This window comes from Oculina patagonica, chromosome 3, assembly GCF_052425735.1.
Source record: "Oculina patagonica isolate OP01 chromosome 3, crgOcupat, whole genome shotgun sequence".
Classification (NCBI taxonomy): Eukaryota; Metazoa; Cnidaria; class Anthozoa; order Scleractinia; family Oculinidae; genus Oculina; species Oculina patagonica.
The window spans coordinates 29597935-29616715 of NC_135760.1; the positions used below are offsets into that span (position 1 = coordinate 29597935).

An 18781-nucleotide genomic window follows, 5' to 3' on the forward strand; every position below is an offset into this window, starting at 1 on the left:
CTGTAAGAATAGACCCTGGGAACGAGGTTGTGTAAGAATGCCAACCCTTACAGTCAACTCTCACGTGTAAATAGAGTTAATTTGCTCATACAACGAAAACTAACGTCAAACTGTACGAAATATGGAATATTTGCTTGCGAATAGGATTTTTATGTTTTTTCCCTTCCATTCTCATGTAAATTATTTTGTTGCATTGCGGATTGCGTGACATCATCCGGGCATATGCTGAGGAGTCATGGGACTAATCAGAGGTCACCCCCTCTTGGGGCATGCGTTACTACAGTATCACTCTGTCGATTGTTGTCACGTCATTCAATTCTTTGATTTGCTGGGTGAAGAGTGTTTTTTCCCCGTTCGACTTATAAGAGGTAAGCTTATTCAGTCTTTTTTATTGTATACGGTTCCGACGAGCTGCGAACACTTTTCCAGTTGTTGGAGGTCGCTTATAGTGATTATTTTACTTTTTTACACACGAACGATTCGCAATATTGCAGCTCGTTGGTTCGTTCATCATTATGGCGGCAGCTATTCCATCTGTTCTTGTTTTGGGTCATTCTTTTGTAAAGCGTCTTAAACACGATTTACGTTCTCAGTTTGACCCCCGGGCTGTTCGTAGTTTTTACCTTACGGGGACTGCGACTGTTCATTTGCACGGTGTTGGCGGACGTACTGTGGCAAAGCTTCGGTCGTTCGACCTCCTCGTGGTTGAACAGATTGCTCCTAATGTTGTGCTTCTCGAGATTGGGACTAACGATCTTGTGGATGCACGTCCTGAGGTTGTTGGCTCTGAAATCGAGAGCCTTGTTTGTCATCTATTGGAGGTTTATAAAATTCCTGTCGTTGGTGTTTGTCATGTCATTGGGCCATTCCATTTAATATCCGCACCCCCCCCCCCTCATTGAGGGTTAAGGAAATCCTAGGGGGAGGGGGGGTCTCCAGCAGTTATTTCTGAGGGGGTAACCATGTCGGAGCCTTTGATCTTTTCATTTTTCTGAAGGGGGGGCATGTGTCGGCACTTTGATCAAAAAAATCTGAAGGGGTCTTCAAATGTTATTTCCGAGGGGGGTGAGACCAAAACCCTATATAGGGGGGGGGGGTGCAGATATTAAATGGAATGGCCCATTCCACGTGGTCAATCGTACGACGAGGCGGCTTCTTTTGCGGTGGATTCGTCCACCGTATTTGATTTATTTTGGCATTATAAAGGCCGATTTACACGGTACGATTTTGCTGCATGCGACATGCTTGCGATATGCTTACGACAAGCTTACGACACGAATTGTGTCGTGTAAATCAAACCTACAACTCCTAAGTCATGTTGTAGGCCTGTCGTAAGGATGTTGCATGCGACAAAGTCGTACCGTGTAAATCGGCCTTAAGGAAGCTGCTGCGTCGACTGTTTGTCTGACAGGCATTCCTTGCCACTTATTTTATTTTATTTTTGTGTTAGGATTCGTCCTTCACATTTGTGATAGAGGATTTGTGCTCCGTCTTATCAGTCTTGGACTGATAAGTCATCTCGGACAAATTATCGTCTGTATTGCATGATAAGTTATAACCGTATCTAATGTAAACAAGCATTCATTTGCCATCCTTTTGTACACATCAGTTGTATACTTAACTTCCATGAGCGCGCGTTGGATATGAGTTGCGAGTGGAATAACTGTAAAACGCCGAAATAATTGCAATATTTAAGCCCCGGCTGTTTTCACTGACGCGTACACCTACCATATTTGTGATGGATATGAGCTCATATACTATTACCTGTAAACCAATCAAAACTCAGGAATTGCAATATTCCATGGTTAGTTGTTAATAAATGTGAATATGCCATTAGACTATTCCCAATACATTGGTATAATAATAAATTGAATTGCACAGTCTGCAACCCGAGATACTGGTTTACGAAAACGGGAAATATTTTGTTTTAATTGCTATTTTAATCGAAGCCTGATGAATCTTATCACCCCTGTTTTTATCTATAGACTGCTTCCGTGACTGTCGAGGTTCAATTAGCGAGTCCTTTCCGATCACTAACACATGATTCACTTAAGTCAGAATCTAAAATGTGACAGTGAAATTTGCTGGAAACACTCGCCGTGTTCACAGCATTTGTTGTTCTCATAGACTCGCTCATGTTTCTAAAACTGAAGTTTTTTTTTGTTGTAACAAACCACTGTGTGTTGATTGCTTCATATATAAAGCAAGCTGTTATGCAATCTATGAAAGATAATATAGCTGCCATCAATGCTGATCAATTATAGCGGATTGTCAGCCCGTTGAAATTTTTTGAGCGATTATAGATTATTTTCGATCACCGGCACACCGTCAATTCAGACCCCAAATTAATTAAAATTGCGGTTTCCATAAATTTTGTCAAGTGCGACAAAAACTTAGTCAGAAGGAAATTACAGACTAGCCTTGTGTGGTGTAAAAAATGAGCCATCACTACCACAGAGCCGCCTGCCCCTAACCGGCGGGGTCTTAGTACGAGGAAAAGATGGCACTGGGGACACATGATTTGATTGGCTAGTTTTTAACAAAAGAATTTAAAACAGTTGATTTGATTGGTTGGATAGCACATTCCCATTGTTAAAATCTAGCCAATCATTTGTACCCAGAACCACCTTTTCTTGTGTCAATGTATGGCCCGCTGGCTAAAAGGGACAGACGGCTCTGTGGACGAGAATGGTCCACAAGCGTGTTAACTGACTCTGTGCTACTCATTATTCTCCATGTGACTAATATGAACATGTTATTTTAACAGGTACATAAGGAGACAGACACGTATATGCAGTATAATAAATGGCAGGAAAAGAGGTCGCTATAAGGTTTCTCCCTTGTGTTATACTCTTGGCAGTGCTTTTATGGTTACTCGAGGTGAACTTTTCAGATAAAATTTCATTGGTTAAAAAACCTGCCACGAGTACGATACAAAGAGAAAAAGGCAGCTTTAAATACGAGAACCAGACAAAGACTTGGCTTGTTGTTTATTGGTCGACGTTTTTTGGCAGACGGCTAGATCTACATTTAACATGGCCGAAAGGTGAATGCCCAGTACCATGTGAGCTAACAAGTGATATATCCCGAGCAAAAGAGGCAGATGGCTTTGTTGTCCATGCTAGAGATCCAAGGCCGTATCCTCCCATAGAATCTAAGCCATGGATTCTGCAAATACGAGAAAACCCGATTCACACACCAATATTAAAGGATGCTGCGTTTATGTCCAAATTCAACTTGCTGAAAAGTTATCGCTTGGATTCAGACTTCCCTGATCCTTCAGTTTTGTTGCCGAATTTAACACCACCAGTTCCTTTTAAGAACAAAACTGGGCTCATCATGGCAGCATTGTCAAATTGTGAGCCGGTGCGGACGGAATACATGAGGCAGTTGATGAAATTTGTACAGGTTGATTCTTATGGAGCCTGTCTTAGGAACAAACAAGGTCTGGTTGGTAGGTATGGTAAAGATAAAGGCAAAGATTTCAGAGATGCCAAATCTGTACTTGCCAGACAATACAAGTTCACCTTGGTGTTTTTTAACCAAGACTGTGATTATTTTGTTGACGCTCAACTACACCATGCATGGGAAGCTGGCTCAGTTCCCGTAGTGATGGCTACAAGCAAACTTGATGAGTTTCTGCCTGGTCCATATCTTAATCACTCAGTCATCAAAGTCCGTGATTTTAAGTCTCCACAACTTCTTGCAGATTACCTGAAATATCTTAGTACTAATGAGACTGAGTACAATAAATATCTAGAGTGGAAGTGGAAAGGATATGGAGATATTACTGGAACTGCTATTGGAGACTACTGGATGCCAAAGTACCAAATGTACTGCCAAGTCTGTGTGGCACTTGCAGAAGGGCGAGAACACAAGGATGGTCTTAAACCAATACCATGCAATCCAAGGCGTTTTGAAGACTGGAATATAACAAAAGGAGCCTAGCTTTAAATGTATAAGAACTATGCTATGGTCTGCTACAAAGCAAGTTGGAATTACTAGAGCATCGACGTAGAGGCAAGAGTGAGATGTGGTTTAAAACTGAGCATATGCTGTGTGAAATGTAGTAAAGGAGTTATATCCTTGAATTGTGCAAGAATTACTGTGCGGTGTGTAAATGGAGGTTAAGAACTGAACATGAATGCCTCCTCTGTCAAACTAATGACAACCGAAGGGAGAAGACGTAAAGGAAAGTGTGTTCATAATATCCTTGTTTTTTTTTTTTTACTTTTTCGCTTTTTTAACCTTAAAAAAACTCTAATTTGTAAGGTTTCTGAATGTAATTTTGAAAATGACTTGAAAAATGGCGTAGAAAAATGACTTTTATTGATCAGAACAATGACGCTACAGCTTCCCAAGGGTTTTAATGTCTCCATTTCGCATTGTCTAGCCTTTTATATTTCTTTAAAATAAATAAACAATAAACTTAGATTTTCTTTTAAATCTGTTTGATGAAACCTTTAAAAGCGCGATGATATCTTAGGAACGCTGTTTACATACAATTCTCTTGATGAAGCTATACTTTAATAAATAAATTGTACGGCAATAAGCAGGCAACAGTCCAAGGGAGTTGTTACACCTGAGGGGTTGGGTAACAAACTCATTCCCCGCGAATGTCTTCCTTAAACTCTTTGCTGTCAAAGAAAGATGCCGCAGTACTACCATGAACCACCCCTAACTTTCGCTAGCAGATTGCACTTGATGTTGTAAAAGTTTCAAAAAGGTAACAAGTAATCATTTATGACATGACCGCAGAAGCTTTTTCGAACCGTCAGGGAAAACAAAAAAATTGTTCGAACTAGTGGGAATTCGAAATAGCATATAGTAAATGACTGAAGGGCAAATCCAAGGGAAATAGGTTTTAGCTCAAAATAACGGGGAATTTAAAATAACCTTACCGAGTTCAAATTAGCGGGTTCTAACCAGTTAGACCCCGCTTATTGGAAAAAAAAATCATTTGTGATCTACTACTGTGTTTTATTCAGGAAAAGAAATTACTGCAACAGCGATTTGATTTGTTGACGAATCAGTCGCCGAGAACAACGTCGATTGAAAATTTATTTTGTTTGGCGACGAAGCTCGGGTTATTCTAAATTGAATCTGTTTGTCTATCGTAGGTAAAGCAACCCAAAAGCTAAATATGTAAGACAGTGTTAAATTTGCAAAAACAAATTAAATATATAAAATCGCTGTGTAGTTAGTTCATGTTCTCTTTGCAGAGAAAGGCAAAGGACTGTTTAAAGATTTTTAACGCGTTAGCTCAGCTTTTGGTCTTGTGTTTGGCGACGTTGCCGTTGTCGTGGTTTGCTCAGCCTCTCCTCTTTCTTAAGGACTACTATAATGAATCTTGCGTAATGGTTTTAATTATTAAGGGGATAGACTACAGGTTCAATACCATCTGCGGGAAACTGGTCAAGACACGCCGAGTGACCTGGCATGGGACACTTAGAGAAGGAGCCTGGCTTGTAAAAGGCCCATGGTGTCCCAAGACCTGCGGCCCTCCAGTGCTCTGCATGGCGGTACAAATTAGACCCATAATGATTGCGTGCATAAAGTCCCGGATTACGTGCTGCTATCACCCATTGGCCAGCAATCTGCACTCGTGTTGGTTGCTGACCGCTTGCTACAAGTAACTCGGAATCCATCATGTATGCACCATACATGTCTATTCTCCAGCCATCTCTTTTTACCGAAAACGAACCGTTATACGGCCGCCCTTGCTTGCAGCAAAATGGTTTCCAGTTTTCTTCGACGGTAAAGTTAGCTGCTAGAAGTTTAGGACGGAGCAGCTGTTCATAGGCCGTGAAGTTGTGTGATAAAATGTGGATATCAGCGTCGTCTTCCCATGGCAAGACTTTATTGAATTTGACGGCGCCTAAAAAGAGTAAATTCAGCATAATAAGCTTGTATTAAGGAGGCTCGATGTAGTTTCTTTAGCCGATGGGTGGTTGTTTTGAAAATAAAAATTATCTAGGAAGCCAATGCTCGATTTTTGCCAAAATACACCATAATGATCAAATATGACCAAATTTTAATTTTTTACCCATCACTTAGCCACAAGGGTTACCATAGCAACGATTGACGTTTTCTTTTGTTCTCAAACAAGCTTGATTTTCTCGAAATCTAGATTGACTCTTGGTGTTTATTTTTTGATATGTTTAAGTTTAGTAGATTGACTAACTGTTGACGAAATTTTAGAAAAATTTGTAAGAGCGTTTTCAAGTAAATGAAGAATGACATTTTCAGAAAAACCCTGTTTTAATATAAAATAGGCGCTTTTAAATTGTTTTGTATTATTTGAGCGCATTTACTCTTACTGAAATATAAATACTTACACCATCTAAAACCATTAACTAAAGGCGAAAGAGTTTTTGCTTTAATTTGTTAAAATATATCGACTGCCAATTGTAGGAAATTATAAGAAATAACAAAAACTTTATTCTTGATTTACTCAAAAACGCTCTTTCAGAATTTTCTAAAATTTTGTGTACAGGTAGTCAATCTACTATACTTGAACATATCAAAAAATGAATACCAAGAGTCAATCTAGATTTCGAGAAAATCAAGCTTGTTTGAGAACAAAAGAAAACGTCAATGGTTGCTATGGTAACCTTTGTGATTAAGTGACGGGTAAAAAATTAAAATTTGGTCATATTTGATCATTATGGTGTATTTTGGTAAAAATCGAACAATGGCTTCCCAGATAATTTTAGTTTTCAAAACAAGCACCCTTCGGCTAAAAAAACTACATCGAGCCTCCTTAACATCCCTCTTGACTCAGAACTATTTACTTGCGTCAGAAACGAGAAGGGAGTCGGCATTTGAATTTTTCTAAGACTTTTCTGAGACTGGTCAAAAGTGTCATTAAAGTTCAGTATACTTTTCTTAGAAAAGACTGCTAAATAGTCAAAAGCCCCTGTTCGGGTAGGTATTTTCTGTGAACTCCCCCGTCAATGCCTGCTTCCCTCCCCGCTTCCCGCTCACCGCTTTCCGGCTCAACAACAAAACAACTTGATACGGTGACTTTCTACGTTGTAAGTAGAAAAGAAAAGCTTGTCGCTTCATGTTAATCCAATAAAAAAAATTACCTACTAATGTTCCGTCTTTTATCTCGCAATACACCCCAGTTTCTTCGCATGTTTTCGTGACGAACTTGATCATATCTGCAAGGTTCTCCAAATCACATGGAGGGACAGCCAGACCTGTGTTTCTGCTACAATGGCTTTTGCTTGTGTGATTGTAACCGCGCCTGCAACCATACCAGCGGACTCTGTCATTAGAATCGACCCATTTTTTCACGTCCCACTTTTTAGCCAGGGCGGCGTATTTGTGGTCCGGGATTTCCCGCTCGTAAGTGTTGAACATGACGTCTGGACAACTGACAACAACTTTTTCGGACGGTTGAGTTTTAAACGCTAGAACAAGTCCTGGAAGACACCAAAAGGGAGCCTAGGGAACAAAATACGAAGTATTATTTCGTCAATATGATTTTGATTAGCTAGATTTTAACAAAGGGATATGATTTGAATAGCCAGCCAAACCAACCTTTTTAAATCTCTTTGTTATAAGAGAGCTTAAAACGGTTGATTTGATTGGCCAAGTTTTTATTTGTTGTTTTGTTCCTTCTCGAGAATCATCAGTTGAAATGTAAAAAAATATCTGTACAAGCAAAAAATTCATTCGACTCAAAGAAGGATATAGCTCAATGCAAATTCGAAAGCTGAAAGTATCGTACAGTGTGGACAATTTCATTGAATAAATTAATGTCTTTTTCAATCGAGGGAAAATTTAGTTTTCAACAATAAAGACAACAGAACGTATATTTTCAGGTGGAGAGTATAACAAAAAACTTAATGACTCGCCCCAAGGAAAACAGCGAGTTTTGTTTCCCCTCGACCATCAATGTTCCGAGGGAAACAAAACTCACTGTTTTCCTTGGGGCGAGTCATTAAGGTGGCCCGAACCTAATTTACGTGATGGCTGCATTTTGGAATCGCCCTTTTTGCGCCCTGAATGAAAAATGTTCGAATTTACGGAAAATGGCATTCGTTTTTCATTCGGAATAAAATCTTTTGAGATTTGAGCATATTTTCAAAATCAAGTGTTTACAAAAAAATGTCTATAACTTTTAAATCCGACCACAGATTTCTCCAAAACTTTAGCAAATAAGCCTTACAGCTTTTAAGTATTGTACAGTATATGAAAGTTTCACGACAAATCCTGACCATGCAACTCCCTGCAAAAATGCTGGTCAATTTTTATCTTAAAATGCTACGCTTATGCATTCATATCAACTGACGCACAAATAGCGGGACAGTTAAGCCAGACTATCGGTCATTTGAAGGTATTATGTTGCCCAAAGCCTTTTCAAAAAGAATGCGAGTAATCAGAAACCTACAGTAAACACAGACAGCGCAAAAAGAAGCAAAATTTTACTACGCTTGCAAGGTAAAATTAAATATTTTAGGCAGGATTCGGAGCTACGTTCTTTTTCATAAATTTAAGGTGGCGCTGAACCCAACCTACAGAATTTTTTTAAAAATTGTTAGATTGTTTTATCCATTAGACAAAAATATATGAAAAACTAAAACTTTCACCGTCTAGTTTTAAAGATTTTAGCCTCAAAAGGTCAAAAAATAAGGTATCTTATCTTTGTTTACTTTGGTCGTTGCTATGCAACAATTTTTGGTGTCACGTGGCTTAAATTTGTTCATTGGTAAAACCTTTACAAAGTTGTACTAAAAGCTTAACCTCAACATTATTAGTATAGCTGTGATAGAATGCCAAAGATGGGAATATATAAACCATTACGAGCCACCTTAAATTCGAACATTTTTTTATGTAGGATGCAAAAAATCAAATAAATTGATGAAACTTTTCCCGCCAAAAAGTGCGACTCAAAAATTTAACCGGGTAAAACGAAGGTAACAATGCAGCAAAGGTAGCCATTTATAAAATCCTTATTACCTTTCACTAGCTCGGGGCCATACTGGGAGAATAAATTCCGTGCTTACATATGATGCAGGCTATTAGTCGCCATCATGATTGCTTGAGGTCCCTAATACTCTGATGCTCAGATAGTACAGAGAGTGTGAAGAACTCAACGTATGTTTGTGTGCGATTTTAAAAATAAAATTTAACTTGATGGAGCAGAGAGCGATTGATAGAGCTATGGAAACACAAATTGGGAAATACCACAATTTACACTTACTTTTCGTCAATTCCAACTTGCTTGAGCTCTTTGGTTTTGGCCATAAACGGACCGGAAAGCACATCACACACGATACAATCAGCAAACGAGCGGTAATACCCGCCCCTGAAATATGCAGTCCAGTTTCTGAACATTAACTGAAGACAGCCTTTGTCCCACTCCCCCCGGAGATTTCTGTGGCTCCCCCCAGCAATAATTGTGTCCTGATTCAGACTAAGCACGCGCACGAGGCGCTCAAGATTTACGTCATGAGTAAAGTGCGTAATATCCAGGGCAAAGAGTACATAGGGCGTGGTCACCACATCCAGTAACTTGGACCATGTTTCTCCATGTGCCAGGTCTTTGAAGACGACGTTCTTTAAATTTAACGTTAGTTTTGTTACGCCTGTCGATGCCAATATTACATGAATATTGGGGTAATACTTCTCAATGCCTTCAAAAATTTGATATTGTTCTTTGGATAACAACTCATCCGGTAAATGAACAAGAATCGTCACCAGTTGATTAATGGGAACAAATTCTGTGCAATTTACTCGCTCAAAACCTTTTCTGTACAAAGGAAAACCGTAGTATAAATCCTTTCCCACAAACGTCTCTGGACAAACCACTTGCTTCTTTGGTGTAGAGCAGGACGAATTACTTGCAAGAGAACTTTTATTCTGCATTACTGCTTTTCCATCTAAAGCTCTTATTATGTAATGTAAAAATTCAATATGATTTCCAACGCGGTGATAATGGGCTGAGGATAGTATTAAACTGCGTTGTGTCTCGGAAAGTTCCACTGCTAAACGTCTTAAATCAGTGACCAGCTTAGGTGAATCTTTATACATCACTTGACGTTTGAAAAGCGTAATGTCGTTGGTATATAACATAGCTGCTAAGATGAACAGGATGACAGCTAGAAAGGCGAGGAGCCAAAGAAACTTCATACGACTTGACGTATTCATCATGCGCGGGATTTTTTTGCTGCACAATGCAATAACTCTGAACTGTGGTTTGATCCTCTTGTCGTTTGACTTCTGAATGAAATTTGAAATTCTGCAAGAGGAAAACGTTACTTAACAATTAGACTACGAGCCCGAGTTTTCTATGAGCAAATAGTCAACGAGGCGCAGCCGAGTTGACTATTGCTCATAGAAAACGAGGGCGAGTAGTCTAATTGTTTTAGTAGAAACTCTAAAGGATTGTAGTCCAAACCCTACAATATTGTGCACTTTGAAGACAAAAATTAAGAAAATTTAAAGCTACTCGCGCGCGCGACTGTTTTCTATCGGCGATTATAGTTCACCACTAAATTTTCTCCGATTCTGATTGGTTTAAATTGAACACGTGACGCGATAGTGCCCGCGAGCCGGAGGGCACTATCAGCCCATAGTGCCCTCCCGTGAAAAATGCCCGGATCGATAGTGCCCGCCCGTGACTGTTTTTTGTAAACAAGCTGCCTGCAGACAAAAAAACCAAACCAAATTCACTGCATTTAGTGGGTTTCTCCTCTGGTTTTGTTTCGTTTGTTAAATTTCGGCTTTCAATTGAGTTTTTTATCCTCAAAAGTAAAAATAATTCACGATGCTTGTTTTTGTATGTGCGCGCGGAAGAAAATTTAGTGGCGAACAATAAAGACAGTTGCCCCTTGGAAATTTGATGTTCTTAAAACTAGCATATTTGCCCTCGAAGCTTCGCTTCTCGGGCTAATATTTATTTTAAGAACATCAAATTTTCGCGGGGCAACTATCAGCCGATAGTTCCTCGACAGAAACACTCTATTGTTAAAATAGAAAATAGTGGGAGAACCAATCAGATTCGCGGATTTCCAATAGAACACAGCTGAGTTTCTACTAACTACAGTTAGAAATTAATAGTGCTGAAGTTTATTTGCGATCAGGCCCTCCTTGCCCCTTGGAAAATAAATTCTCCAGTTGGACGGGGGGGGGGGGGACACAAAGTTTTATACGGGGGAGGATAGGGCTTTCCACAAGTTGCTCGGCAACTTTTTGGCAACTTTTCATGATTCGAGCAACTTTTTCACCTTCGAGCAACTTTTTTCCTCTCGAGCAACTTGTTGCATTTTGAGCAATTTGTAGACCGAAGATCTCCGAAGATTATCCGAGTGTTGTTCAAAGGCAATACGAACGTTTCCGAAGATTTACGAAGTTTGCCGAAGACTTTCGGGGAACATCTGAAGACATTTCAACTTTCGGCTCATTTTGCATTAAAACATTACAAATCTCGTCAGCAAACATGACGTCATTGATATCTTCACGATTTTTCTCAGTTAAAGAAATCCTTGTTATTTAAAAAATTTTTCCCTTAATATGTTATTTAGATACTTCTTTTGCTGAGAAATTGCATAAAACTGAGAAATTCTCTTGATTAGAAGCAGCGTTTTGGATTTTTTGGAGCAACTTTGGAGCAACTTTTATTATCAGAAGCAACTTTTTTGGATTTTTGGAGCAACTTTTGAGCAACTTTTTGAGAAATTACGGGCAACTTTTTGGGAAATCTCGAGCAACTTGTGGAAAGCCCTAGATCCACCCCAAAGTCTAAACCCTAAGAAGACTTTATAAACGACTTTATTAATTTTTGTACTTTCGTGGTGTGAAAGAACTCCACTTGGTGTAAAGACGAGGTACTGTTATAGAGAAGGTATTTTGATGGCGTTTGATTGGGACATCTAAGAATGGGATCTCTTGGTTTTCTTCAAGTTCCAAAGTAAATTTGATATAGGTACAAGGTAATGTGGACGATATGATATATTATACTTCATTGTATAATAAAAGAGACACTCTTAATACGGGACTTAAGAGGCTGTCTTTTTGAAAACACCCACTCAAATTCGCGTCAAAAAATAATTTTGCCCGAAACTCTGTCAACTGAAAGACTTTACCGAGACTAGAACTAAAACAGATTTGGTTTGATTCAAAATGATTTTCTGGCCGCGTTAGGAGCCATTAAATATTTTGCCCTTTCGGGCTCGCCGCAACGTCTCAACAATTAGAAAAAATAGGCATTTTCGAGTCGCTGTCAAATATTTCATTCACATCGAACACCGACAATTTTTATATCAATTTGCTCATTAACATTTCAAATTTTCTAAGAAAGTAGCAAGTTTTTTCTCGATTTATCTAGAAATGCGAAATCAAGGATATAATGATCACTACTGATTAGCATCGAACAAAGATAGAAAAATGACCTTGATTTAGAAGCGAATATTTAAAATCCAAGGGAATTCGATCTAAGTTCGAAATAACGGAGACTTCGAATTTACCGAGTTCGAAATAGCAGGGTTCGACTGTATTTGCTTCTAAGAGAGTAAAAGTGTGAAATCTAAACTTTGAATCGTGCTATATTATTTTTGAAAAGGAAATTTCAAAATTCACTTCTGTCATAACACAACAGAATACACCAGTTCCTCGCGAATCAACTCCTGCAATTCTATATCGGCAGCGAAAACTTGGACACAAAATTGCAGGTTTTGAGGCTTCCGAAGACCTTCCGAGTCAATCAGTTTACAGCAACGTGCGATATATTGGAAGCTATGAATCTAATTATGATAATTCGCTATGGTCCAGCGCACGGGCGCAAAGCTGAGAACAATAACGTGTAATTACTTATACAATGAACTATATTCTCATGAATATTTCGTTTGCTGTCGGCTTTGCTCGTCGCAGTTCGTGCATACTCTTTAAAAAAATACATACGTAATGATTTCAAGGGTCTTGCGCGAACTTAAGGTCGCGCAGGACCCTTGCTCGTTAATAAATTCATTAGCCAAATTTCTTGACGGGGTGCTATCTTGTAAAGCTTTAATTCGCTATATTTTAAACATCGATTCCTCTAAAATGTTTCAAGGATATTAGGGGATGATGGAATTGAATCAAGATTATCCTTGTAGTAAATAATAAAGATGAGAGATGACCGTTGACTGTGATGTTACAAGCTCTTAAAAGCTGCAAATAATGCGATTTTGTGTCCAAGTTTTCAGCTAGAACAGTAATAAATTCCCACTGGGAGCCCCCACTCCCAAACGCCCCAGGTAGGGATAAGATATGGGAAGAGGCGAGCCCGGAGGCGGAAAGGAGCGGGAGCTAAAACACAAAGGAAAGCCATCGTAATAAATTCCCACTGGGAGCCCCCACTCCCAAACGCCCCAGGTAGGGATAAGATATGGGAAGAGGCGAGCCCTACGGCGGCTACTTCTCGGAAGCAAAATGGCAGACGTATAGCCCAAACCTAGCAAACACGTACAGAAAACATGCAACTCTCCCCAAAACGGAAAAAACGAATTTTTTGCTTACAATTAAAAACAATTCCAGTATAACGGGAAAAAGATAAGCAAAAAATTAAGCCCAGAGATGCTAAATAAAACTTGAAAGACAGACACGCGAAAACTGAAACCTGTCACACAAATACAGAAACTGAGGACACAGAAAAACTTGTAACATGGACGTGAAAAAACCAAATCTGTCACACAAATGCGAGAAGTTGTCATACAGACAGGGAGACTAAAACTTGTCAACAAGAGGCGAAAACTAAAACTTGTCACACAGACGTAAAAGCTACAGCTCGTCACACAGACGCAAAAAGAAAAATTGCCACACAGACGAGAAAACTAAAACTTGCCACACGGACGCAAAAACTAAACTCGTCACACAGACACGATAAGAGGGGTAAGAAAGAGGCCTGCGACGCGTGCCTTTTCCCCTTTCCAAAATTTAAAATATAAAGTGGCTCCTAAACTGGCGTAAAAGCATAATGATTTGGCCTCTACCAGGGCTAGGCCCACAATGGAAGAAAACGACAAATAACTGAGCCAAGATACAGCTGAAACGGGGAAAAGCCAACCGCGAAGCAGCCTCGAAATACCCCGTCCAGGGACAGAGTAATTAAGGGTATGAGAAGACCTAGCCTGCGTAGCTGGCGGTATTTTGGGGTTATAAAGCGCGTACAAGCGAGCGGCGAAGCCGCGACAACGCCGCTTGCTTGTACGCGCTTTATAACCCAAAAATACCGCCAGCTACGCAGGCTAGAGAAGACCCCTCCGAGGCATACCAGCGGTCAACTTCGACCCACAAGCTAGAAAAAAAAAAGAACTCGTAACACGAATGAAAAACTTAGATGAAGCACAAACGACAAAACCAAATGCGCCACATAGACGCGAAAACAAAAACTTGACGCACAGGCGCGGAAACTAAACTTGTCGCCAGGGAAACTAACTTGTCACACAGATGCGAGAAACTAAAACTTGTCACACAGACGTGAAAAATAAAACAGGAAACCTATATTTGTAACACAGACGAGAAACTAAAACTTCTCACACAGACGGGGAAACTAAAGCTTGTAAGCAAGAGGCGAAAAACTAAAACTTGTCACACAGACGTAAAAGCTGCAGCTCGTCACACAGACGCGAGAAATGTAAATTGCCACACAGCCGACGGGGAAACTAATACTTGCCCCACAGAGGCGAAAACTAAACTCGTCACACAGACACGAAAAGAGGGGTTCGAAAGAGGCCTGCGACGCGTGACTTTTCCCCTTTCCAAAAGTTTAAAGTATAAGGCAGTTCCTAAACTAGCATAAAAACATAACGAGTTGGTCTCTACCAGGGCTAGGCTCACAAGGGAAGATGGAAGAAAACGGCAAAAAAAACTATGCAAAGTTACAGCTGAAAACGGGGAAAAGTCAACCGCGAAACAGCCTCGAAATACCCCGTCCAGGGACAGAGCAATAAGGGTATAAGAAGACCCCATCAAGGCATACCAGCGGTCAACTTCGTCCAAAAGCTAGGAAAAATAAGAATTCGTAACACGAACGAAAAACTAAGCTGTAACACAAACGCCAAAACCAAATGCGCCACACAGACGCCAAAACTAAACTTGTATCGTCACACAGACGCGAAAACTAAATGTGCCACACAGACTGGAAAACCAAATTTGTCACACAGACGTGAAAACTAAATTTGTCACACAAACTTGTCTTAAACTTGTCACACAGACTTGTCACACAGACGCGAAAACTAAACTTGTCAAACAGACGGAAAACTAAAATCTGTCACACCGACGGAAAACTAAAACTTGTCACATAGACGCGAAAACTAAATGTGTCACACAGACAAGAAAACTAACTTTGTCACAGACTTGTCACACAGACGGAAAGCTAAATAAAACTTGCCACACAGACGCGAAAACTAAATGTGTCACACAGACTGGAAAACTAAATTTGTCACACAGACTTGTCACACAGACTGGAAAAACTAATTTTGTCACACAGACTTGTCACACAGACGGAAAACTAAGCTTGTCACACAGACGCGAAAACTAAATGTGTCCCACAGACTGGAAAACTAAATTTGTCACACAGACTTGTCACACAGACGGAAAACTAAACTTGTCACACAGACGCGAAAACTAAATGTGTCACACAGACTGGAAAAACTAATTTTGTCACACAGACTTGTCACACAGACGGAAAGCTAAGCTTGTCACACAGACGCGAAAACTAAATGTGTCACACAGACTGGAAAACTAAATTTGTCACACAGACGGAAAACTGAACTTGAACTGGAAAAATTAAATTTGTCACAGACTTGCCACACAGACGGAAAACTAAACTTGTCACACAGACGCGAAGACTAAATGTGTACACGAACAAGAAAACTAAACTTGACACACAGGCGGAAAACTAAAACTTGTAAACTAACCTTGTAGCACAGACGCGAAGATAAAACCGGTACACAGACGCGTAGTAACACAGACGGACGACCACGGATGTAAATAGGTGCAAGTAGAAGTCCAACACCGACGCAAAGGTAAAATGACTACACGGACACGAAAGCCAAAACGACTCGCAACCGACTCCAAAGCAATTCGCGTTTTCTGACTGCATCACCGCAAAGAACACGCCCGGGGAACCATGCCACTAAAGGAATAAACGAGAACTAACGTAAAGCAAAGGCGAACGACATGCCGACAAGAAGTAAAACAGGGCGCAGCGATGGCGGCCGAGCAGCACCAAGCGACGATCTGATGTCTGGCTTCCGTTTAAACGAAGAGAGGGAAAAACATGATAAAACAGGCCTGATACCGAACTAGCCAAAATTATGCACAGTAGTAAACAAGAGATATCCCAAAGGAATTAGGGGCGTTTGCGCTTGAGGGCTCCCAGTGAGAATAGCACACCGCGGAAGCTGAGGAGGCACCTTAGAAGTCCCCGCGATAGCCTGTTCCAGGCGTTCGGTTAGTTGGGAAGCGGCGCAAGAAACCCGCCTCTTCCCCTTATTTTTTTTTTTCGCTCGCCGTTTTTCGCGCTTCCCAACTAACCGAACGCCTGGAACAGGCTATCCCCGCGAAGGTAGGTTAAACGTGTGCATTCAGTGAACGGTACGTGAAAAAATCTCGATTTTAATCAAAGCGGCTCGCAAAGGATTGCCCTAATGCTCGCAAAGGATTGCCGGAACACTCGCAAAGGAGCCACAAAGGATAAAAATAGCCGTCGCACTGTGATCACAAGAAACATCTGTTGCTCATGGAAATAGCTGAAACGTGTACCTGAAATTGAAATGATACCGAAAATGACATGGAAAGCATTGATAACAGGCGTATCATCCAAGACGAAGAGTTTCTTATCTTATTGAGCGACTGAACGTCGTGAAAACAAGTAGAAATCGTATACATCTTACAAGGAGTAATAAACAAAGGCGTAAAATTTGTCATGCAATACAAGGCAATTCGTTTCAGTAACAAACTGTCAGTTTATTTGATCCAAAAAGTGGTTCGTTGAATAAGAATAAAAAGTTGTTTTCTCGAATCTTTGAATGTGCCATATTGCTGGTTTTCACTGTCACGCAAGTAACGATACTGTCACGCGCTACAAGAAATAAATCCAAATCTTTTGAGTCAAAAAATTAAGAATATTACAGGTTGTAGAAAATTACTAGATAGTCTACGTGTCAAAGTCTCAGGTCTGTACGGTATTCCGTACTCGAGTTATTCGTTAAAATGTTTCACGAAATTTTAGAGAGAACAGTATGGAAATTCCATGCTGGAGTCCGTGTGAAGGGGCACCAAGATGGCCGCCGGAAATGAATGAAAACATCTGGCATTCACTTCTTCTATAAAAAGCGGTCGATCAGTTCACCTTCGTGAATAGGTAATCACTTACATAAACACTTCTTGTAAAACCTCAATTGTTCAGATCGATAAAAAACACAGGATGAAGCATTTTTTTTTAAGTATACGTGACAGTCTTCAGGCGGCCATTCTGATGTCGTGTGGCGCAAAACTCCGAAATTCAAAATGTTATATCTTAAAGACGGCGGATGCTAACGAGCTGAAAACATTCAGTAAGATATATGTTGAGGACGTCTAATGGCCAGTGAAGGGTAAAAAGTCATGAAACTCGCGATTCACTTTTAAACGAGCCTCAGGCTCATTGGTGACTTTTTTAAAAGAAGGAAAAAAAAAAGAAGAAAAATTCTGGATTTTCCAATTTTGATGACGTCACGTGAAAACCAAGAATTTTGTAACTCGTAAAATTGTTAGACTCTGTGACCTGGAAATTTTTGTAAGTTCATTTTGAATGTTATAAGCCCGGGAATATGCTTGCGTGTTGTCACCACGAATAATGTGTTATGTGTTACTTCCGCTAAATTAGAAAATTGGACAATTCAACGTGACATTTGAGACGACGCATTGCGCGTGATAAAATTATTCCCAGAACGGAATAAAACGAATCTGATAACAAAACATTTTGCGTAGTATTGTGGAATCATAATAAACTAAACTTGTTTCATATTTCGCCACAAACTTCAAGAATTTTTTTTCATTTGAAGGAAAGATGCCCGGTGAGAGAGACCGACCAGGCTTAGCTTCCGCCTGTCAAAACTTCATATTTACCGGAAAATTGTCCGATGACCGACTGTAATTTGCAGCCTTTCAGCGCATTAGTCAGTAGTTAGAAGTCAGCGAACGTCAGAAGAAGTTGAAGACAACAAAAAAGAGAAACAATTACAGATCTGCGGTTACTCTCTTGACCTCTCTTACACTAAGTTAATACGCAAGTTTATTCGTGAGTTGACACAAGGACTGCAAACCAAGAGTATATATCGTGTTACCATTACCATCATTGACAGCTATAAACCGTAAACATGCTAACCGAAGTGTTATTCAGGCTAACCGGAGTGAAAGTCTGCAAATGACAGACGACAGCCGTTAAAGCAAGTCGAAAATTCGACAGCCTATTTTTTTGCGTGCATTTCTGGTAGGCTTAGCCAGAGCGCCCTGCTATCTACTATCTCTTATCCAACGCGCGCTCGTGGAATAATTGTTAAATATACACCCATAACTAAAGTAATTAGAACCAAAGATAGGCTATTATGGGATAAATAACTACTAATAGTACACATCCCCTCCACGAACTGCTTGACGCGATGGGAACCGAAACATTTTATTTGGTAAATAGTTTTCACGTGAGGCTGGAAACCTTCTTATCAGTGTCTTATCACAACTAAATGACAACAAAATAACAACCAAAAGACAACAAAGGAGAGTCTGTGACTTTTTTGAGAAAAAC

General features: G+C 40.0%; 1 protein-coding gene and 1 pseudogene across 2 annotated transcripts; one reads left to right on the forward strand and one right to left on the reverse strand.

Annotated features, from left to right (window-relative positions):
• Positions 1–51: 51 nt before the first annotated feature.
• LOC144647448 (GDP-fucose protein O-fucosyltransferase 4-like) lies at positions 52–4446 on the forward strand. Its single transcript, XM_078507256.1, has 2 exons — positions 52–368; positions 2768–4446. The coding sequence occupies exon 2, from the start codon at positions 2806–2808 to the stop codon at positions 3946–3948; it is 1143 nt and encodes a 380-aa protein (XP_078363382.1). The 5' UTR covers positions 52–368; positions 2768–2805; the 3' UTR covers positions 3949–4446.
• A 149-nt stretch (positions 4447–4595) lies between these two features.
• LOC144647446 (uncharacterized) lies at positions 4596–10471 on the reverse strand (annotated as a pseudogene). Its single transcript, XR_013569592.1, has 3 exons — positions 9215–10471; positions 7092–7452; positions 4596–5878 (listed from the first exon to the last, which is right to left on the reverse strand). The product of XR_013569592.1 is annotated as an uncharacterized LOC144647446 (transcript).
• Positions 10472–18781: the final 8310 nt, after the last annotated feature.

Excerpts from the sequence above, each read along its gene's own strand:
- LOC144647448 (XM_078507256.1), top strand. The coding sequence starts at position 2,806 with ATGGCAGGAAAAGAGGTCGCTATAAGGTTTCTCCCTTGTGTTATACTC.